Source organism: Falco cherrug, chromosome 6 (genome assembly GCF_023634085.1).
Source record: "Falco cherrug isolate bFalChe1 chromosome 6, bFalChe1.pri, whole genome shotgun sequence".
NCBI lineage: Eukaryota > Metazoa > Chordata > Aves > Falconiformes > Falconidae > Falco > Falco cherrug.
The window spans coordinates 37,335,915-37,357,151 of record NC_073702.1 but is presented as its reverse complement, the minus strand read 5'-3'; the positions used below and the strand labels follow the sequence as shown (position 1 = coordinate 37,357,151).

General features: G+C 35.8%; 1 protein-coding gene across 1 annotated transcript in view; it reads right to left on the bottom strand.

Moving 5' to 3' along the window:
- Window positions 1-5,123: 5,123 nt before the first annotated feature.
- The window catches only part of WDR27 (WD repeat domain 27), a 130,920-nt gene continuing 114,806 nt past the window's right edge, over window positions 5,124-21,237 (bottom strand). Inside the window, exon 24 of the mRNA XM_027811010.2 lies at window positions 5,124-5,832. Coding sequence (XP_027666811.2) covers window positions 5,785-5,832 — 48 coding nt within the window. The 3' untranslated portion in view covers window positions 5,124-5,784. The remainder of the gene's footprint in view (window positions 5,833-21,237) is intronic.

Here is a 21,237-nt window from a genome sequence, read left to right as displayed (position 1 = left end):
GAGATTATGTGTAAAATGAACTTGAAGACATTGTGGTTAATATGCTTGGTTCAAGGGCCAATTGCCTTTCTCATGGTAGGAAACTTCTTGACTGTAACAGGACAGTCAGGCCAACAAAAAGTTTCACAGCCCATGCCTTCAGATAAAACTAAAATGTACACATATAAGTATGTGCATAATTTTTTTTACAGCAGCAGACTAACGCATCTACACAAAGTCCTGATGAGTGAAGGAACAAGAAATTTGCACTGTGACATAGTAAATTAATGATGATACTCACATGTTGTTGACCTCAACAACATCAGTAAAAGCTGACATGCCTTGCCTTCACTGGATTGCTAGAATAAGGTAGTAATTTCAGCTAATTAATCTCACTGAATGTCTTCTTCCTCTGTCCCCATCTAGAGAAAGTGAAATAAAAAGAACACTTTCCTTGGCAGTGAATATATAACCTAGGAGCCAAGTCAGCAGGCAATTGACTTCTTCCACCCTCCAGAACCATTACTTATCCAATTTACAGACAATAATGAATTAGGAGGGGCTGGATGCACTTGGGGAGGGCAGGACCAGAATTCAGTGTGGTGTTGGCCAGCTGGAAAAATGAGCTGAAATCATGCAGGATCCAGCAAACCTAAGGGGTGAGTGTGAGTCAGTAACACCACAGAACTGTAGACAAACTCAACACTGCAATGGAATATCAAATTATGAGTGCCATATGTAAGATGCACCAAGCCATGCCTTCAGCCTACACAGCAGGGACATAGCACGTAGCGGTGTAACCACCTGAGAGCACTGCACTTCTGAAAAAAAGAAACATGGAACTGCAAAAACTACAGAAGGCAACAAAAAATAACAGAGGTTTAGGAAACATGGCTTATGAAGACAGTTTGAAAGACAGGTTTGTTTAGACTAGAAAAGAGAAGTCCGGGGGGAAACATGATAAAAATTGTCAAGTATGTAGAAGGTTGCTACAAAGAGAAGGTAATGAGTTATCCCTGTGCCTAACGGATTAAGACTGAGAGTGCTGGGTTTAAATTGCACCAAGGGGATTTCCCACCTTGGGAGGCTGTGGAATCTCTGTTGCCAGATGTTTTGAGGAACGGTTTAGACAAACATCTATCAAGAATGATGTAGAAGTAAATGCTTTGGGCTAGTGGGCTGGTCTTTGGAGGTGACTTCTCAATGGTTCATCTTTCTGTGACTTGCCACATTACTTTATAACACTTTTCTGCTCAGAACAGATTTTTGTCTTGTAACAAACAAAGCAAAACAAAATCCATCAGCTCACAAACTCTCTCTTGTTTGAATGGAAGGGAAAGCATGAGTTCATTTGTTTACATTAACTAAGGCAGTGCAAACTCTTCATTGTGGTTCTTTTAACTTTGGCCACAAAACAAAATTAATCCAGAATCTCTTAATCGAATGGAATACACATCACTTTATACTAAATCAAAATAATGACAGCTGTAATTCTACTCATTCATGTCACATCGTTTACTCTGGTCCAATACCTTCCTCTTAGCAACTTTTGGCTTTCCTGAAGATATATACAAGAAAGGCCTTCAGCTAAACACTACTTTTTGGTTATAAGATATTTTTTCAGGTAAAATACTGTATTCACATCAAATATATAGCGATTTAACACAAAACAGTTAACATAGAACTTCAGTAACTTCTGTAGGCCTCCTCAGGTGTACCCAGCTTTCAGAGTTTACACTGTTCCATCACCAAAAATTTGTTATTAGTAGAATTATACTTTTCTCTCTTGAAAGTTATTAAAATGCCGGAGACAGAGTCCACTCCCAGCAACACCATGTTCACAAAAGTAAGCAGAATTACTCTTGCTTTACTAAAGTGCAGAATTCTGAAAAGCAGAACTTGGCTTAAGCAATCATGGAATACTGGTGGATAGAAGTCCAATTTAGACAATAAGATAAAAAGTAGTATCTCCCAGAGCAATGTCTTACCGTCCTTAAATAAGATTTTAAACCTGCAAGTATTTCAGGGAAGATTTTATTTTAGTACCATTTCTGTTGGTATGTTTTGGAAGTGCCACTCATGAAGCAAGGCATTCTAAACCATATTAATAGCAATTTCATACCACATCATTTTTATTTATCGGGCACACCCCAACTTTTTTTGAAATTGTTTTATGCAATTTTTAGTGATATTTTTTCTTCCTGAGATAAAATACTACAAGACAAACAGATCTTTTCATTGTTTAAAAGGGAAAATACAATTCACAACAAAGTTTTGAAAAGATAATTGGGTATGTTTAAATGAAGGAATAATAGAACGAAGAAAAGAGTAAGTGCCACTGACTATCTCCAGATATTCCAGAAGTGTATAACTGTGTATTTAAATGCAATCATCATGTATAATGGAAAGCAATATAGTCTTGAAGAATACATCCAAATAGCACTTTTGCATGGTGAATTAAGGAAATTGAAAAGGCCAAGTTCGTTCACGGGTTTAGTCTTCTACTCCTCCTGACAGTGCAACCCAAAGTTGTCCATCTCTCATTCTACACAGAAAAATTGGTAGTACCTGATATTTGCAACCCACTTAATCCCAAACCAATTTTAACAGGATCCACTTCAGAACAGTGCTGGCTGCCCCACTGTGCTTTCTGACCTTTGGAGGGAACATCAGACCAAACTGCTGTGTAAACCCATTTTGAGAATTCTGTGACATTTGGTAGATGATGTTCAGCTGGGAAAGTCCCCCACATAACAGTACACACAAAGTCACAAAAACAACGCTTCTCTCCCCAACATACAGGACGTTTAAGGACAGATGCTACATAACGACACAGTAAATATTTAATGAAACTAGACTTCTGCCAACTGTTTTGCTAGCACATTGCCACATATTCCTTCAAAGCCAGACTTCTAATTTTCATAAGATATTTGGGAGCTATACTATAGTCACTTTTTTCCAAAAGCAGTCTGAAAGCATATTCAAAATTCCTCACAATGACCTATTAAATATTTACACTTACAGCTGCCAATTTTTTATAGATGAGATACACTATCTTCCTCAGCTAACCAGGAATTTTTCCTATCTGCTTCTAGGACCGTCTCATCTCAAATAGTCTTGTCTTTATGCCAGAAACTGAAAATATGAACTCTTGGATTTGCCTGTTTAAAAGTAAAGGCATAATGCTTCTGTGGATACAGCATTATTATCAAAGAGTAATCTTTTACAATTGTAACCCTTTAGTAACTAAATATAGCTCCTGTGTCCTCCTATCAAAGAGATCTCAGAAGGAAAACCTAATGAATATGAAAATGTTAAATATAATATTATAAGATGGTAGCACCATCCACAACTGTTTTTTACTCCTATTTGCCATTAAAAAACCTGCTTTCAAGCATTTAACTTTGCCAAACATGAATTGTGTCAGCTAAAGTTTTCCATTCTCAAAACCACAAGCATTCAAGCATTTCTGAGGAGCCCAGGGGGAAAAAAAGTTTGGTTTTTTTGTTTTTTTTTTTTTAACATATGAAAAGATCGTAGTGAATTTCCATTTGAAAAGTTCTAGTGGCTATGTGGTAGGGCTGATTCTCTCTCACCCCATGGTTAACAAATTCTTGGGCTACTGAAGAGCTGCACATCTGCAGGTCCTGAACAGATGAAAACCTCTATTCAGCATGGGTTGATGATGCTGTGGTCATGGCCAAAATGCCCCAAAGGGCTTTTCTGTCCAACAAAAGTCCTTGATGAAAGTAACCAGAAAGCACCAGACAGCTGAGTCTCACTTTAAGGAACGAGAGATAATATATTAGATTTGTAAGAAGCTCCTTTTGCAGAGATCAAACCAACCTAAGATTAAGAGGGGTTTTTGGGATACACGCTGGCTGACTGGGACTGACACCAGTTAGTCCTAGCAAGTAGAAGATCTAGAAAAAGGAAGCCTTTCCCTTTTACTTCAATCCCATGGGGACTGTGAAAACCTCCATGCTTGCAGCAAGGATTCAGAATTAGATTTTTGAGTGTGTTCTCTGCTTTAAGCCTTGAGAACGTTATCCTTCTGTTTAAAAAATGTGGCACATTTTTTAAAAAAGAAATAATAGCAATAATTACACTTCACACCTCCTCAGCAGGTGTTTCAAACTCTCTGAAGAGTCAGTCATTATTAAGCAAATTGCATCCCAGGGCTCAGGAACATTTTCTTTCCTTGCAAATACAGCTATGGGCTGTGCTATTTTTCTGTATTTGAATAGTGACTGTTGTTGTGGATTCCAGATCACACAAATGAGCACGGTAGCTAAATGAAGTTTGAAGAACATCCTGAGAATCCCCGTGGTGGCAATAAAATTTCAGTCTTGCTGATAATTCATCAGTGTAGTGTATGAGTGTCACAGCCACAGCACAGAAGGTGATCCCTTGGTTAATCTGATTTTGAACTGAAAATGTATTCAGACAGGTTATTACACATTTGCTTTGATCATACCAGGCCTGACTCTGATAGTCAGGCTCCTGCTGAGTATGATCTAGCCGCACAGTACTCCTATAGCTGTCAACGACACCATTGTGTTGTACAGAATACCTGAATCTGATACATAGTGACAATGCATGATTTTGCTTAGCAAAAAACAGTTAAAGCCTTTTCAAAAGAACCTTTATTATGGAAATTAAACAACACAGAAATACTTTTATTTACCTATACTAAATATTATATGTATAAATTGGGGATGTCTATTAAATGCAACATTCTTTAAAGTACTGAAAGTGATCTGGCCATACTGATTGATGTTAAATTTGTGGTGGGAATTCCATTTTTTCCTTTTTTTTTTTTTTTTTTTTGGTAATCTGATTAATAAAGTTTGGTGACTTTGTTCTGGTAAATTTAACTGAAATGGCAGCACAATTTTACCAGGAAAACTCTGTCTCCTTCCACCACTTATATACATGTTCTCTACTCTTACCTAGTCAATGAACACTTAGAATGAACTGTTTTCAAAAAAACAGTTGTCTAACAAATCATTTCTAGAATCAAGACAAGTAAACTATAAAGAATACAAGAAATGAACATTTTTTCCCCATAACTTTATTTTCATATTTGTTTAATTTTAAAAAAAAAAAACATTTAAAGCTGTTAAAGGACAGAAATAGTTTCTTTACATTTAAAGATGTTTTAATAATATCAGACTGTAGCAAGAAAGTAATATTTTAAATATAAGATCTTTCTCACATGTTCCCTATGAAATTTACAGAATGTAGGATAAAGGGCAAACCAGTAAAATTCTGCCTTCAGACAACAACCATGCTGATTCCAGTAACCCCAAAGCAATTCTCATGGCATTACAGAAAGATATACAATTCTTCTCTCTTTCAGATTGAAATACCTAAATTTTTAAAAATTAAATATATGGTCACAGGCAGATCTAGCTTTAAAAATGTAACAGTTGTTATTTTAACTGCATTTTCAATGTAAAGTGGTCCCAGTCTAGCAAAGCACTACAGAATATGCCTAACTATAAGCACTCAAAAAGTCCTCTGAAAGTTACTTCTGTGGTGATTTGCTAGAATGAAGTCAGAATGAGTAATCTCTTTCTTTTCTTGATCTTTTGCCCTATTTTTGCAATAAAAGTAACAGATTGTACAATAGAAAAACTCTGAGAACAGCTTGAGGAACTTGCAGAAAACAAAGTCAGAAGCAAGATGCAGTTTAAAAGGGAATATTACGCTGCTTGCCTATGGCCAATTACCAGTCTCCTTTCTCTCAGCAAGTCGTTATGATCAGAGCACCAGGGCCAAAGCTCCACAAGCTGGCAAATATCAGGGTAGAAACAATTGGAGTTTGCCATCCAAGGTGGCTGTGGTGAGCTGCAGTTCAAAAGAGAAGAACATATGGCTTTTATAAACATCTTTCCAGTGAGTGAGTTTCGCTTTAGGGCAACAAACTGAATGAAGATCGCTAAGAAGATACTTAAATTACTTTTTTGTTAAGAGGTCCAAGATTCATTTCAAAAAAAGAACAACTTATCCTATAGACTCTTCTCAACCAAGCTAATCTGAAAATTCCATTTTACTTAGATTTTTCTTTTCCAACTATTTTCAAATTTGTGTCAACATCCGCTAACACATCAACAGTCTGTAAAACCAAAGCATATGTTTAAACCACATAGAAAGTCAAACAGACTTCACTGTGTATGACTCAAGAAGGGAGCATGGAAGAAATAAGAAAAAGCTGGAACAAAAGAAGATGGACAACACTATGAATTAAATAAGGCACACCAACAAATGCAGTTTTCTGATTTTTATTGGTGTTAAACGTAGTATAGAATTTCCTTTGTCATAAAGTATGTTGAAAAAGGCCACAAACCTTTATGAAGAGGCAAGTCAGCAAGTCTTGAAGACTTACATAAAGAGCCTTCAACTGCATTAGGTTTCTTTTACCAATCTCACAAAACCTTAATTACAAAATAAAAGCAAAAACTATTTTCTGCAATTACTTCTACAAACAAGCACTGAGCTACACTACTTGCTGTAGCTCAGAAGCTTGATCTACAAATGGCACCTTTTATTCAGGATGTTTACTCCTTGCATATTAGGTTTTGCAGTTATTCATACCAGTGATAAAAATCTGAAGAGCTGGAACAAAAGATGTGTCTCATGCTCTAACCAGTTCATCTGGTTAACTTTTCTCATCCTCATTTTTCTTGATCTGTTCTTTTTTTTATGTGTTTACTCATTTGATTTCTTTCTTTGGATAAAGTGGATCTGCGGTCAATAAATTATTTTCTTGGCTTTGTATTCCCTCCTTCAGTATCTCCAATGATGAATTACTTTAATCTCTCACAATTATTATTCCCCAAGACAGTGGCTTTTGTTCTCTTATTTTCTTCTTTCTCCCTCTCACTTATGTCATCTCATAGACTATCCAGAACTGTCCAAACTAATTTTTCCAACTGTATATTTTACAGCTATCCAAGACTATTACATCCTTCCAAAGACTTCTATTAGCTCCTTATCTACCTCTATAACTTATTATTGGAAAGATGATATACCTACAAAATATCTAAGTAATGTATCCTTTCTATACCCATTTATCTTGTGGGAAAAAAGAAACTACTTTTAACAGTATTTCATGTTATCACAAAAGAACTGACCTAACCTGAGAAATCAGAGATGGATCCTATTCTAACTGAAGATTCATTATTCTGGGAGATAATACAGAAACCTTGTTTAGTTTTCAATTGAAAATAAACTAACTGTAAATAAACTGAATTTTTACAAGGCCCAAGGAGGTCATCTGGTCTATCTTCCTGTTCTAGGTGCAACCACTGAAAACATTAGAAGAGCATAGCTATGTCTATTTCAAGCCTAAATCTTGAAAAACTACAAGGAAATTTCACAACTTGTTCCAGCATTGCACTGTCTTCCTAGTGCCTTTTTTTTTTCTGATGTCCAATCTGAACCTCAAAAACTGTAATGTGTGGTCAATCCCTCACGTCATATTCTCTGACAGTACTGAAACACTGCTTGGCTTCCACCTGCTAAATATAAATGTATTCCCTACACTACTATTATGTTCTTCTTCCAGAGTCCTCTGTTTTTATTATCCATTAAAAAGTATCCTTTTACTCTATCTAACCACCTTCCATATTTTTGGCAATATTAAACCGCATAACCATTAAAATGCTGGCTGAACTAAAAATGCCCACCCTCTGGTTTGCAGATCTCTCCTTTTTGGTCATGTGTTCTACACCACTGATTGTATCACAAGTTTTCTTCCTTCCTTTTCCCTTTCTTCTGCTTTTTCAACCTGCTTTCCTTGGCAGTAGGTAAGAGAGGCTGCCCTTTGATTACATCTTTCTCCTGCAAACTGTTATACTCAGTATCTTGCCACGGACAAAAGGAATATAACCTATATACAGAGCCAGCAGTTATCCTTATTTTAGTCCAACCAACGTTTAAAAACCCTAATCAAAATAAAACAATCATTAGACAGTTAAAAAGGGACTTTTAATCCAAAAATTGCCTAATTATTACAGAAAAGTTTCATCAAAAATAGAGTTTTTATATGGGGTCAGTGAGCTACTACCATCCTGAGTTCTTTCCTGGGAGGACTACAGTGTTGATGGTGGGGATTTTCTTCCTCCTCAGACTGGGGTCCCATCAGGTTATTTTTAGGCATTAGAAGGGTTAATGTAGACTAGCTCTACTCTAGTCCCATGGACTGAAACTCTGTCAGCACACTGCGTGGATCCCTGGAGTTCATCTTTTGGTTTTGACTTGATCAGAGACAAGTCCAATTCATATCCCCAGTGAGTGTACAGCAATGAGAAGCAAAGTTGGATGAGTAGGGACAACTGGGAGATTCACTTCAAAAGCACATTTCACAAACTAAATTGCTAGTACATGCTCAGAGGCAGTACAGTTTAGCCTTCAGATTTTTAGAATAAATTTCTATGCCTGATCGCTAAAAAAGCATTTTCACTTGTAAAAGTGGCATACTTGTTTCAGAAGTGACTGCAGAAAAATGCAGAACAGGCATAACAACAGTTTTACAGTGTGTTACATTTCAGAAAATATAGAAATTTTAGCTGAAATTATAATAGTAATAATAGCAATAAATATTAATCTAACTTGTAGGACCCGTGCAATTCCTGAATTATTACACTTAAGAGCTATAAAAATTGATGAATAAAGAATACACTTAGTTATATTTAGAATCCATAGACATTTAAATAAGATTTTAAAGAAAAAAATAATATTTCTCATGCCAATATTATTTTCAAAAAGTGTCAGCATATATTACTTCACTCAAAGCCCTCAGTTCCCAAACATGCTACTCCAAATTTGTGGTTTAAATTATATTTCAAATCTCTATAGTAGTTATGTCAATATACTACTATAAATTTTAAAAAATAATTCTGTCTTACTATTGCATACTTCAATTTTGGCATCAATTCTGTGAACAATTTGAAACCTATGTAAAGGTTTCCTACGGGACAAACACTAGAACATTATGGAATATTAGAGGGTGTGTGGCAACACATACTATTTTTCATGTCAATAGATATATGAAGTAGTGAAGAAAAGACCTTCAAGTAAGGCAGAGAAGAAGGTGAAGGTTTTGTGCATTTTAGAGCTTTTTACAGAAGCTTCAAGGTTTAGAAAGCACCTATGAATGACACCTGGGGCCATAGCAAGGGGAGAATGAGTGCTTGAACACAGTCCTCCTCCTCTATTTGGTAGGCTGCAGAAGAGATAAAAGTTTACTGCAATAAAGTTAAAACAGTGACATGTGGTGTTGGAAGGCTGTCATTTAACAATGAATTTCAAGACATTGCCTACTGAATTTCCTTTTATAACAACACAGTATATATTTTTTTTAGAATTATCTTTGAAGGGTGGGAAATATGCTTCTGTAGTGACACCACATTAAAAAAAAGTGCTGTAAATTACAGGCCTGGACTTTTTTAAGCCACAATCACAAACAGTTGGCTTTGTATAGAGGTGCATGTAACAAATATTTTTCTTTAATATTTCATACAACATGCTTATGTGTATACACTGTAGCTTCAAGACATATGGTACTTCAGGAAATAATAAGAATTGAAGCAATTCCAGCTAGTTTCAAGTTATAGGCACATAACATGACTTTAGTTTCTTTTAGTTAGTATAAACACGTAAATATGTATAATATGCAAATAATAATATCTATAATATGCATCTTTAAAATCTAAAATCTTAAAAAGGACCACTAGCTGCACAGCAAAAAGTATCACCTTGCCAAAAATCCATTATCTCAGCAGACCAGATGGGAATACAGTTTTTAGGGGTTTACTATTTTTAGTTTTCATTATTCAAACTATTCTTTGAAAATAAAAAGGTACATGTAGAACCAAAACTGCCAGAAGCAGATTATGTGGATTAATATGTCTCTGTAAAGTCATCTCTCGAGCTTCAAAAAGATAAAGAATTCTTCAGTTCAAGCTGTCATATACTATTTATAGGAATAACTGCCACAGATTGTATTTTCGAAGTAGCAATCATTGTTCAGGGAAGCATCTATTTATGGTTTAGCTAGTCAGTTAACCCTATTGTTCCCTTCATTTTCTTAGGTGCCATGTATTGATATGATAGCAAAAAGCGATCAAAGCAGAAATGAAAGAATAGCATACTGAACTTTTAGTAATACTTGCATATGAGACTGGAAAAATATTAACATATAAATAACTTGAATATTGTTGAAACACCAATTGCAACTCCAACTTTTGCACAAGAGCTTGTGACTGCTGACTGACCACTATGGAAGTTTAGAGCCTTTCTGCATTCCACCATGTACTTGAGAGGTAAAGTAAACATACCAAGTTATATGAAAACACACATTTCTAATTTAACTCACACTTTTTTACATCTGCTTTTGAATGTCCTAGTGGCATCTTTACATTAGACTTTAGTTCAAGGCCATCTTTTTAACATTATCTGGACTCGTATTCCACTTGTTACAGAGGCTTGCCATTACCTGTGCTTCAATACACCAAAACCTAACAACAAAATACATGCTTTTCAAAGGAAATGCTAATTCATTACACTGCTATCAAACAGCATACACAGTAAATTCAGAGTTTAAAGTAATCTTCCATAGCCTTCTGGTTTATTAAGTTAATGTTTTGAAGCTGTTTATATGGAAGTGCTTCCCAACCACGACAATTTTTGTGCTATGTAGTAATAAACAGCAAATAACAGTCAAAGTAAAAAAAAAAAAAAAAAAGTACCTAGTTTCTTTTCCCCTCAAGTGATTTTATATAAATAATTTACATACTAAAATCAATATCTATAAAAGCTATTCAAAACCAGAACCACTGATTTTGCAGAGAACCAAGAAGTGTTATGCCAGAGCCCATCACACAGTGAATTGTTCTGGTTACAAGCTAGCCATTTCTCTTCCTCAAAAAGAAAGATTGAAAAAAACACTCACCAAATTGATCTGCAATTGCAACTTTTCTGTTGACCCTCATAGGCATTGTGAGCCTGCAGCTGGATGGTGGGATCCCATCCTGCAGCACAGTGTCCCACTCACCCCACAGACTGGCACAGTTGGTCCTGCTGTGCCACAGCCGGCAGCACTGGGCATGGAAGGTGCACCAGCAAGTGGCACAGGCAGCAGCCCCTGCAGGAGGAAGGGGCAGGGACTTTCCCATGTAGGAACTAGGGACAGACCGGTATCACCAGTCAGGGCAGCACAGATGGTTCTAAAGAACTAATGGTAAAAGTGAAATCTGTTTTTCATGAATTTCAGACCTAATAAACATCTGGTTCATTTATATGTTTAATGAACTTGGAGTCATATCAATATAGTAAGTTTTGGAGTTTGTTTTGAGACTCTTTAAGCAAGTTTAATTAATTGTCTCTTCATTTTTATTCACATAAACTCAGAAAGCAGAAATTAAACTAAATAATTCAACCTTCTCTACACTATTCAGTGTCACAGGCTTCTCTTATTCATGCCTTTTACACTCGGGAAAGCCAAATGAAAGATAACCTCTCAATGTGACTTCAAACATAAACTACACAGAAGTCATCTTAGCAAGTATTTATTTTGAAAATAAACTTGAACTTAGTCACACAGATAAAATATAGATAGAACTCGTATCTCTCTTTTGCCATTCAATAGTATCTTTAGTTTCATGCTTTTCAGCTAATTATGAGAATGGGGGGGGGGGGGGGGGGGAAGGGGCATGGATCAATGGGTTTGAAGTGTGGCACACATGAGCAAACACCACCTTTTATTCCACATATTACAGCAGACAAACAAACATTACTCACTGATAGAATAAATCTCAATTTCAGGCCATTGACAACAAGCCACATTCCAAACCAATGCTGTAAATCCTACAGGAGTTTGACCACTGCTTTACTTCTAAAATGGTAAACTTCAAATGCCAATGGAAATCTTTTCATGCCAAGACTCTTTAAAAACTCACAAATCTAAACTTATATCAGAAATAAAATTATAACTGTAATGTTTTTAACATCAATTAAATATATATTTGCATTCATTTTTATATTACATACTTCTATGATATTATAAAATTCCAGATTCTTAATCAATACTGGTCATACCTAGACTGATATATATATTTTAGGAAACAACTCAGATCTCGCTTCAATGGATATAGTCTGTGGATAACTGACTAGCTGAAAAGGGTCACATAGACATAGTCCAGCTGGCTGGACAAAAATGCACATCGCTCTCAGCTTATCTGAAGTAAAGCAAAATACAGTCTTTGGCTGTCCTTGTTACACAGTAACAGGAAGATTTTGGTGGGAAAAGAATGTTGCAGGTGGGAACAGATAACTACAGAAGAGAAACTAGGGGCGGGCTTGGTATTTAGGCAACTAACCAATAATGAGCTTAACTTTTGTAATATGTATGAGCTAATTATAAGAAGGCATAAAAGGTGACTGTAAGAGACAATAAACAAAGTCTGCTGATCACTCATATTGAGCGACTGTGTCTTCCCTCCGTCGCGACAATAGTCAATGTCTATTAGAACAGATTTTTGTTTTTATTACCTTTGAAAGGGTAGATATAACCTCTGAATTTACTCCTGGCACACTTAACAGCTGCAGTACAAAACTGTCAGAAAGTAAATTATGTGGTTGAAATGAAATTGATAAGAATGCCATTAAACACTAATCTTTATCGATGAAAACAAAACCACGAATCCTGTAGTATATACTGTTGCTCTTGAATTTTGCATTAGTTTAACAGCTAGCAACAATCAAGAGCAAAAGAAAAAGGAAACACTATGGAACTGACTTTTATTATATTTTTCCTGTTCAGAAAGTGGTGTCTAAAGCAATGTAGAATTCACCACCTTTCCCCCTGAAGATCTACAGTACATTAAGGTTTTAACAACACTGGTTTTGTGGTCTAAGCCAGGAACAGAAGACATGTAAGTAGCACTTCAAAAAGGTATGTTTTCTTGAAAGATGGTTGCTTAATTTGACAGCTACACTCTGAAGTGTTCAGTTAGATCAAAGCCACATATTTTTTCACAGACAGAAGACAGAAGTTTTAATTGTTAAGATAGCTTTCCTGTTGCAGAAATGAGAACTGAGGAGAAAATACATTAAAAAAAAAAAAGGTTAGAAGCTTTTAAACATAATTCCTTGAGGTGTAGCATACACACACATAATCATACAGGGGGGAAACACATTCATATGTCTTCGCGAAATCCGATCTATAGGAAGGTGTCTCAGCTCATGGCAGGGGGGTTGCAACTAGATGATCTTTAAGGTCCCTTCAAAGCCAAAACCTTTCAAGTAACGTCATTCAGGAGCTGAGGACTCTTCTGTGTTCATAGTGCCCATAAATTATATGCTCACATTTTTCCTCCCATTATGCTCAGTGCAAGGGTAGGCTAGATCAAGTACATTGCTTTATTTCTGTTTCCCTCAAACACGTAGTCCACATCTCTGATTTCCAGACAGAAATCACTGAAGAACAGAAGACTTCCACAAAGTGAATCCAAGCACGTCTAAAATAAACTCCGTGTGGCGTAAAGAAGAAGTGTTAACACAATGCAGAATTCATCACACCTAATTTTTAGTGTCTCAAATATGTTTGATATGTCTTCAATATCAGAGATGGTTTGCATATCTAGAGCAACCCAAGTTCAGAGGCCACCATGAATAAGACATTAAAACAGTTGTCACTAATAATGTATATATAGGGATGGTAGGGCTTGGGCCTTAAAAAGGAGAAAGTCTTTTCTAGAACTGGTAGGAAGGATAACTGTAAAGAAAGCCAAATTACTGAACTTATAATAGGCAAACAATGCTTCAGAGTTGGCAAGCTGGAGCTGTAGAGGGCAAAGAACAGAAAATTTTCCAGACCACCTATATGTGTAGAACCACATCAGAAAACTTACGAATAAAGTAACAGATGTCCCATATGCGGTATTTTTACTAGTCACACAAGAAAATCACCTAGATACATTAAAAGAAAAAGATGACTGAATGCAACCTATAGAGGTCATCTAACTCAGCTTCCTACTGAACCTTCATAACAAAACCTGATCCTTAAAACCTCGTATTTTTATTTGTAATTTTCTGTTCAAATAAAACATTCAAGAAACACAAATCTGAAAGCAACAGATCTTTATTTTATAGACTGACCTGGGCTTCCTGTCATTTAAAGTTCTTAAAATTATTACAGCAAATAGATACTTTGGCAAAGCCAAACATGCGAACATATTTGAAATTCCTGTCCAGACTTCTCCGTGTGTTTATTCAAATGCTTTTATTTGGACAGAGGAATAGGTATTGGAGCAAAGATCCACTTAGCTAGACTCCATGTTGGAGTTTTCTCCAAGAGTGCTATAATCAAATACCTTGGAAAGAGTGAGATACTCTTGCAGCTTGAAGGTAGGTACACCTACACTCAATGTTAGAGAACCTAACACTAGGACCTAATCTAGTGTTAGGTGAATGGGTGGACTTGATGATCTTAAGGGTCTTTTCAAACCTAGATGATTCTATGATTCTATGACTTCCTGAGCCAGATACAATTTCTACATATTTAGTATCATAGTTAAGGCTTGACTCTGGTGGTCTCCCTCACCATGAAAAGTTCTTAGCTTTCTTCGCATCTAAAATCTGATCTCTTCATACCTCCTGATAAGGCAGGGTAATGGACCTTTCTGGCCTCGCTGATCTGTCATAACACCGACAGTGTTACTACCCTGGTCTTGTTCTTAGGATATAAGTCCAATACTCTACTCTTCCTATACAGACCGGGAATTTCAGCCTGTACAGGACTCTTCATTACTTATTTGGCTCTCTTCTACGCTGTCTTTAACATAAAGCATAACTCCACTGACAGCAAGGTTTAGTCTGTTACCCGTACATTTTTTAATCTCGTACTGCAATATCTCACTGATTACCCTTCTTCCACTAGATTTGTGATAAGCCTAACAGATCACCCAGGGTTGCCTTCACCCAGTGCTGTCCATTCCATTTTCCCATCTTATTTCTTAGAATTTGTACAAATTTGTCACTAATTCCATTCTTGGCAGCCTAACCTCTATTTTCTACCTGACTATTTCTACCCTCTGACATACCTGTGAGAATACAGAATTTCTGCATCTTGATCTTTCATAGAATTGTCATCCGAAACCCAGCCTTCAGTTTTAAAATCTTAGTTGCTGTATGACTCATATTAAGTTCATCTATTCTGAACAGATGTTCCTGGAATCTCCTGGGCAGTTTCTCTAAGGTATTATATTTTTAAATATATTACCCATTTCAGCACCCGCATCTCTTGGCTGTCAGCTTTTCATAAGTATTATTTATGTGCTCAAAAAAAGCAAATTTCTCATCTATATTTAACATGACATTTTTACAGGCAAGTAAACCCAGTAATTCCAAATAAGCATTTTGAAGTGTGAAATTTACTTGACCAAAATATAACATGTGAAGCAATCTTAAATCTGTCTTCTTGCTTCTATACTAACATTCAGAAATCTTTTTTGTTTAAATCTGATGTGAAGGAATAAGCTACGCCAAATAACTACAGACTCCTGTAATGGGTCTAGTTTAATTGACTTTGCCTTCTCAAACATAGATAAGAATCTGTCTAATTATATAAAAGTCTTCTATCAGCAAGATAATAAAAAACAAATTAAATACCCTGATCTGAAAGAATATAATCCACTTCATATTTTTCTGCCTCTAGAGCTAATGAAGAAACAAATACTTACTTATATATATCTACAAGTATATGTAAGTATATAAGTATACTTACTTGTAACTAACTTACAGAAGTTAGTTATAATGTTTATACCACTACTAGAAGGTAAGTCAATACCACAGCAATGCAAATCCTCTGAGTGTTCTGATGCAGAATAGGATTTTATGGAAAGCTTTGCTCATTTTCCAGCTTTAAGATATAAGCCAACACTTGCTAAGTGCAGCAAGAGAGTTTCCTCTAACTTCAAGGAGCATTGAGTCAGATCTTGATGTAAAAAAGCCGATAACTGGAACATACTAATTTAGTTACTCTTTACAACTCACAGCAATCAAAAAGTCTAGTTTCACTGCTTGCTGCTGTACTATTAATGACAACTTACACAGGCCCCCAAATGCTGTTTTTCTTTTAAAGGGCCATATTAAATATTTCCATTCCAGAAAGCATGCCAGTTTGGCAGTAGACCCTCCTGTGTGCAGAGCACTAGGACAAAGTAGTAGTAAATGTTCTTTACAAAACTAAATACATATCAGTACATCAAATCCCAGCTGCTAGAATACAAATTAAAGGAGACAACTTAAAAAATAACTGAAAATAAAAATGTCAGACTTAATAATAAGGATGGGGTGAGCAGCGGCAACATTGGAGAATGGTTCAATTAACATAACATTCATGTTTTAAGCACTCATATATGAAGTGTGGCTTGACAGGAGAACTAGTAGAAGAGTGTCTCATATAAAATTCATATCATGAACCTCAATAAATATTTTTTTTCTTTCTTTAGCGTAAGTTTTGCTCACTACAGATGCTTTCTTTCTCCAAACTTTTTTAAATTTTTAATGAAATTGTTATATTGGCCTGGGCTTTATGACATCATACCTGGGTTTATATCAAAACTTATTATTATTTTTGTTATTGATTTCACAGCAAGCAGAAAGATGAAGTGTAAAAGAAAAAGTAAAGTTACTTTAAAAGCCCCAAACATCTTAGCAACAAAAAGTGGACTTAGAAAAGGACTCATTAAGTACAATTGTTTTTTCATACAACCTTCTATTTATTAAATTTGGTTCCAGCATTAAGTTCTGTCTCAACAGACACTCCATCCTGGTGGTCTAACCCCTCAGGGGACTGCTCGAGGAATGCATGGAGGCTGACACTCTGAAGCAGCTAATTCTGCTTCAGGTTAGTATTTATCAAACATAGTGTACTACTCACTTAAAAACAGGGGCTTGGGGGTCACCCTGCTGATGGGACTGTGTTTGCACTGCGTAAAAAAAATTACAAACAACAATACTGAGGAAATAGGTGTGAGGTTAGAGGATGAATTACACTTTTCTCTTGCAGAAATGATAGACCCAGGACAGGTATTGAAGCACAGCAATAAAGGAAAGTACAAATAGTTACTCTCCATGTTTTGTGATTAAAAGGGAAAGTTCTCTACATACCACATCTCTTGTGACAAGAGAATGCCATACTTCACATCCCACATCACGAGGGTATTTAAGTCTTACATATTACATATTATCACTTTAGACATGTAGTTTAACCCCTTGCTCTGGAAGCACAGATATCATTGTTAAAAAAAATTCAGTATAAAATATACATTTTTGATTTGTCATAGGTGCAATTACAAGGCAACAGCAATGGAAGTAGGTAAATACACTATATATAAATTCTTAAAGTAGCCTTCCATCAGAATTATCCAGTCCTTTCAAATGCACATCTCAGCTGTTTCACTTTTAATTAAAATCATACATCAATGTACTGCTCAGTTTAACTACAAGACGCAAAAAAATATTTTTCTTGTAAATTTTGTTCAGCTTTTTCAAATCCAGGAGAAAATAGTAGGGAGGAAATCTAGAGTGGATAGGGATTGATAGAAGACCAAAAAAAAGAAAAATCAGTATTTCCAGTTTTGTGAATATAATTTGAAATGGATCTTACATAAACATAAGGAAGAGTCCAAGAAAAACATAATAGTTTTAGTTTCCTGCTGAATATTTGTTCAAAAGGTAATCATAGTACATATTTTACTGTATATTTCAGGTCTCAAATTAAGAAACTACAGACATAAAAGTTCAATAATGAAGAACTGGAAAGAGCAAAACCCAGAAAAATGGAAGAACTTATTTAATCTTTTCCTGGGTTAAGGGACAGGGAAGAGGAATAAAACACTATAAATATTGAGGAAAATACTGAAGTTAAAAAAATAAAAAAAAAAAAAAAGAGAAGACATTTCAAAACAAGAGTGAGCCATTTATGTCTAATCCATGCTCATACCTGAGGTTCAGGCAAACCATTACTGCTTTACAAAGCATTCAGAATTATTTAAATTTCTAAGCAGGCCCCCATATCTAAGGCAGGGATTTTATCCCTTAGTACAATAAAGGCAAAACTCCAGTTGGCTTCTCCAGGACCAGGACTGTAATTAAGATCTTTAACATACCATATATATATATATATATATATGTAAGGCACTTCATCAGTTGTTCTGACTTCCTTTGCAAGACTATGGCTGTACAGAATGCCAACAGCAACTTCAGAGGACTTAATTATATAAATATTCCAATTCCACTAGACTAATTAGCAAGTTTCCTGTTAAATTAAAAGTTTGAACTTATTTTGACTTGTTTGAAAAACAGAGCTGAAGTAACTGTAGAAGACGAAGGGGAAACACATCTCAGACAACAGAAGTCTTACAGCAAGGACATTTCTAATTTCTGCAGGCTGCAAGGTTTCCTTCCAGTTTGGCCAGCATTCCTTTTCTATGCCTCGTTACCACTACTAATTCTTCTTTGGCTCCCATTTCCCTTCCCTTGCATCAACATCAGTAAGAAATGAAGAACAGAATTCTTTTAGACTTTTCTGTCACACTACATTACCTTAATCATGTTGTTATCCTCACAACATAGCAGCTCACTTATATTCTTGCTTCTTTTCATATTTATATATAAATATAATTTTATTTTTGCAATATTGAGATTTTTTTCAAGATCTAATTTACTTTGACTTTTCATGTTTGCCATTTAAATCCTCTATATGTTGCTAAAGCCTTAGAGATAGGTATGTGCTAACAGATATTGGTCATTCAAGTAAGATAAGAATCATTAGTTTGCCTTAGGAGGTGGTGGTCATCAGAGATCTTTGTTGGTCAAAAAGGCAATATCAGATAATCATCATCACCACCATCCAGCTATGCTGCTCATAAAGACAGGTTGCACAAACTGGGTAAGCTTTCGAAGGCCTCTCTGCAAACTAAGAAGTTCTAAGAAGGTTAATGGGTCTTGCTCTGATCAGATTTCCTTAAGCAATTTTACCTCTGGCTTATCACTTCATTTTGTGGCTGACTGCTGAACAGCGGGTGCTGCCACCCCTCATGAGGGACGGTGAGCAATTCTGGTCTTGCGCTATCAGCCTGCTTCCCAGACATGAAATGAAGCTCAGGCATACAGTTTAATAGACATTAGGCGGTTACTCCTGCTTTTTTTGGGCATGTTTCTTCATTGATCTCTAAGATAATCAAAGCAGTTCATATGGCCATCATCAGCCAATATAAAACCAGAAGAGGAAAAGTACATCTTTTAACACCAAAAGCTTTCACAGTGGCATCTTGCTGAGTATGATACAACGTTCCCAAGAAAACTGACTTCACAAAGAAAGCAAAAAGGAAAGAATAGTCTCTCAACAGAGTAACTACTGTGTACACAGTTCACAAGCAAAAATACTGACAGGAAAAAAAAAAAATAAAGCCAAGAAATGCAGGAAAGAGTGGTACTAGAAGCCATAGTTTAGAACCATTTTGTACTAAGAAACAAGAGAAAATGTAGTAGTCACAATGCACAGAAAGAAAAGAAGTAAAACAATAAAATGTTTCTCTGCAAGCACACAAATGAACTGACAAAACCTCTAAACGTAAAACCCAATATACAGCAGACATATAAACCATGCTCCTGTCCAAAGGAGTGGGATATATGTGCCCTTTCTTGAAATGACCTAGGTTACACAGCCTCTGCCTTCAGGTCTAATGGGATGCCCACCCACTTTGTGAATGTACGTATGTGCTCCCATTGGAAAAAAAGGCAACATACCATGAACTTTTCCTCTTCTGCTATAACCTTGCTTTACCCCTCCGCTGGTAAAATCACACCATATGTTAACAATGCTTGTTTATATGGGCATATATGCATGAGTTCATATCCATGCACATATATAAAGTTTATTTTTACTTTCTTCAAACTTCAGAAGTTGGTTATGTGCTGGTTGTGCTTCAGATAAAGAAAACCTCAGAGCCTTTCCTACAGAACAAAGGTTCAGAAAGCTGCATTTAAACATGAGTGCTGTGTTAGTATTACTCTGCCTTTATAAATACATATCAATCAACATATAAAAACACACAACAGAATGTAAAATACAGGTGGTTTGCTTCAGGATATTATGCTGAGGGAATTAAAATATCTTACTTTGCTGGTTCATGTACATAAAAGTAGTAGAATGATTACATCTTTCCATTGTTAAAATAACACAACGTAAACCTATACTATTTTTTCAGAATGTATAGTAACTAAACAGCCTGGCAACATTCACATCTAAGATTTCCATTGAGAGTTCATACTCAGAGTCAGTGCTTCTTTGCTTTTTGATAAAAAGCTGGAAAATGTCCATATTCCTGGATGAAGCCCTGCTCCCACTGGAATCAAAAGGAAAGTCACCAGCAAGTACAAAAAGCTGGAATTAATCTCTAAGGGTTTGTGATTTATACCACCAACAAAGATTACCACTTCTGCTTTAGGTATTCATATTGACTGTCACATCTCTTCTGTAGCACAAAAAGAGACTCAGAGAGCACTAAACTTGAAAATCTTGAGGAAATTGAAATGTGGAATCGACATGCTACACAAAAATAAAAATATTCTCAACTGTAAGAAACAATGAGAGTCTTTGTAACAGATTCTCATTTCTGACCAGATTTAAACTGGATAATTTTACTGCTTTCCATATTGTAACTCAAAATTTTCATTGTTTTGACTGATATCATAGTTGCAAAACATCTCAGTCACAAATAATCTTTCTACCACAAAATTTGACCATGCAATTAATTCTCAGGATGGTCACTTCAGCTTTCCATGAAATGGCATAAGAAGAGGTGTGCATCTCAGAATGAAATCCATAAGAGCAGCATGCTGACTAGGGAGCCGTTTGCCAACAGGGCCAACAGAAAAATGATGAAATCAAGGACGTGCCTTAACTTCTTCCTTTCCCAGGGTTCAGTGACTTACCACGGACTAGGCAGTGGGAAACTCACTTCACTCAGGATTCATAGCCTAGAACACTTTCCTGAAAATATCTCATAAACATGAGCTGCATTGCTGTTAACTGTTGGCTGTCTACTGTGATCCATGACATACTTCTTTTATGTTCTGAAAGCTTTATTTAATATTTGCTTCCTATATATATTTCAAACTGCTAGCTCTTCTAGACAAGGGCTACCATGGTTTTGGGTACAATCAAAGAACTGATACTGC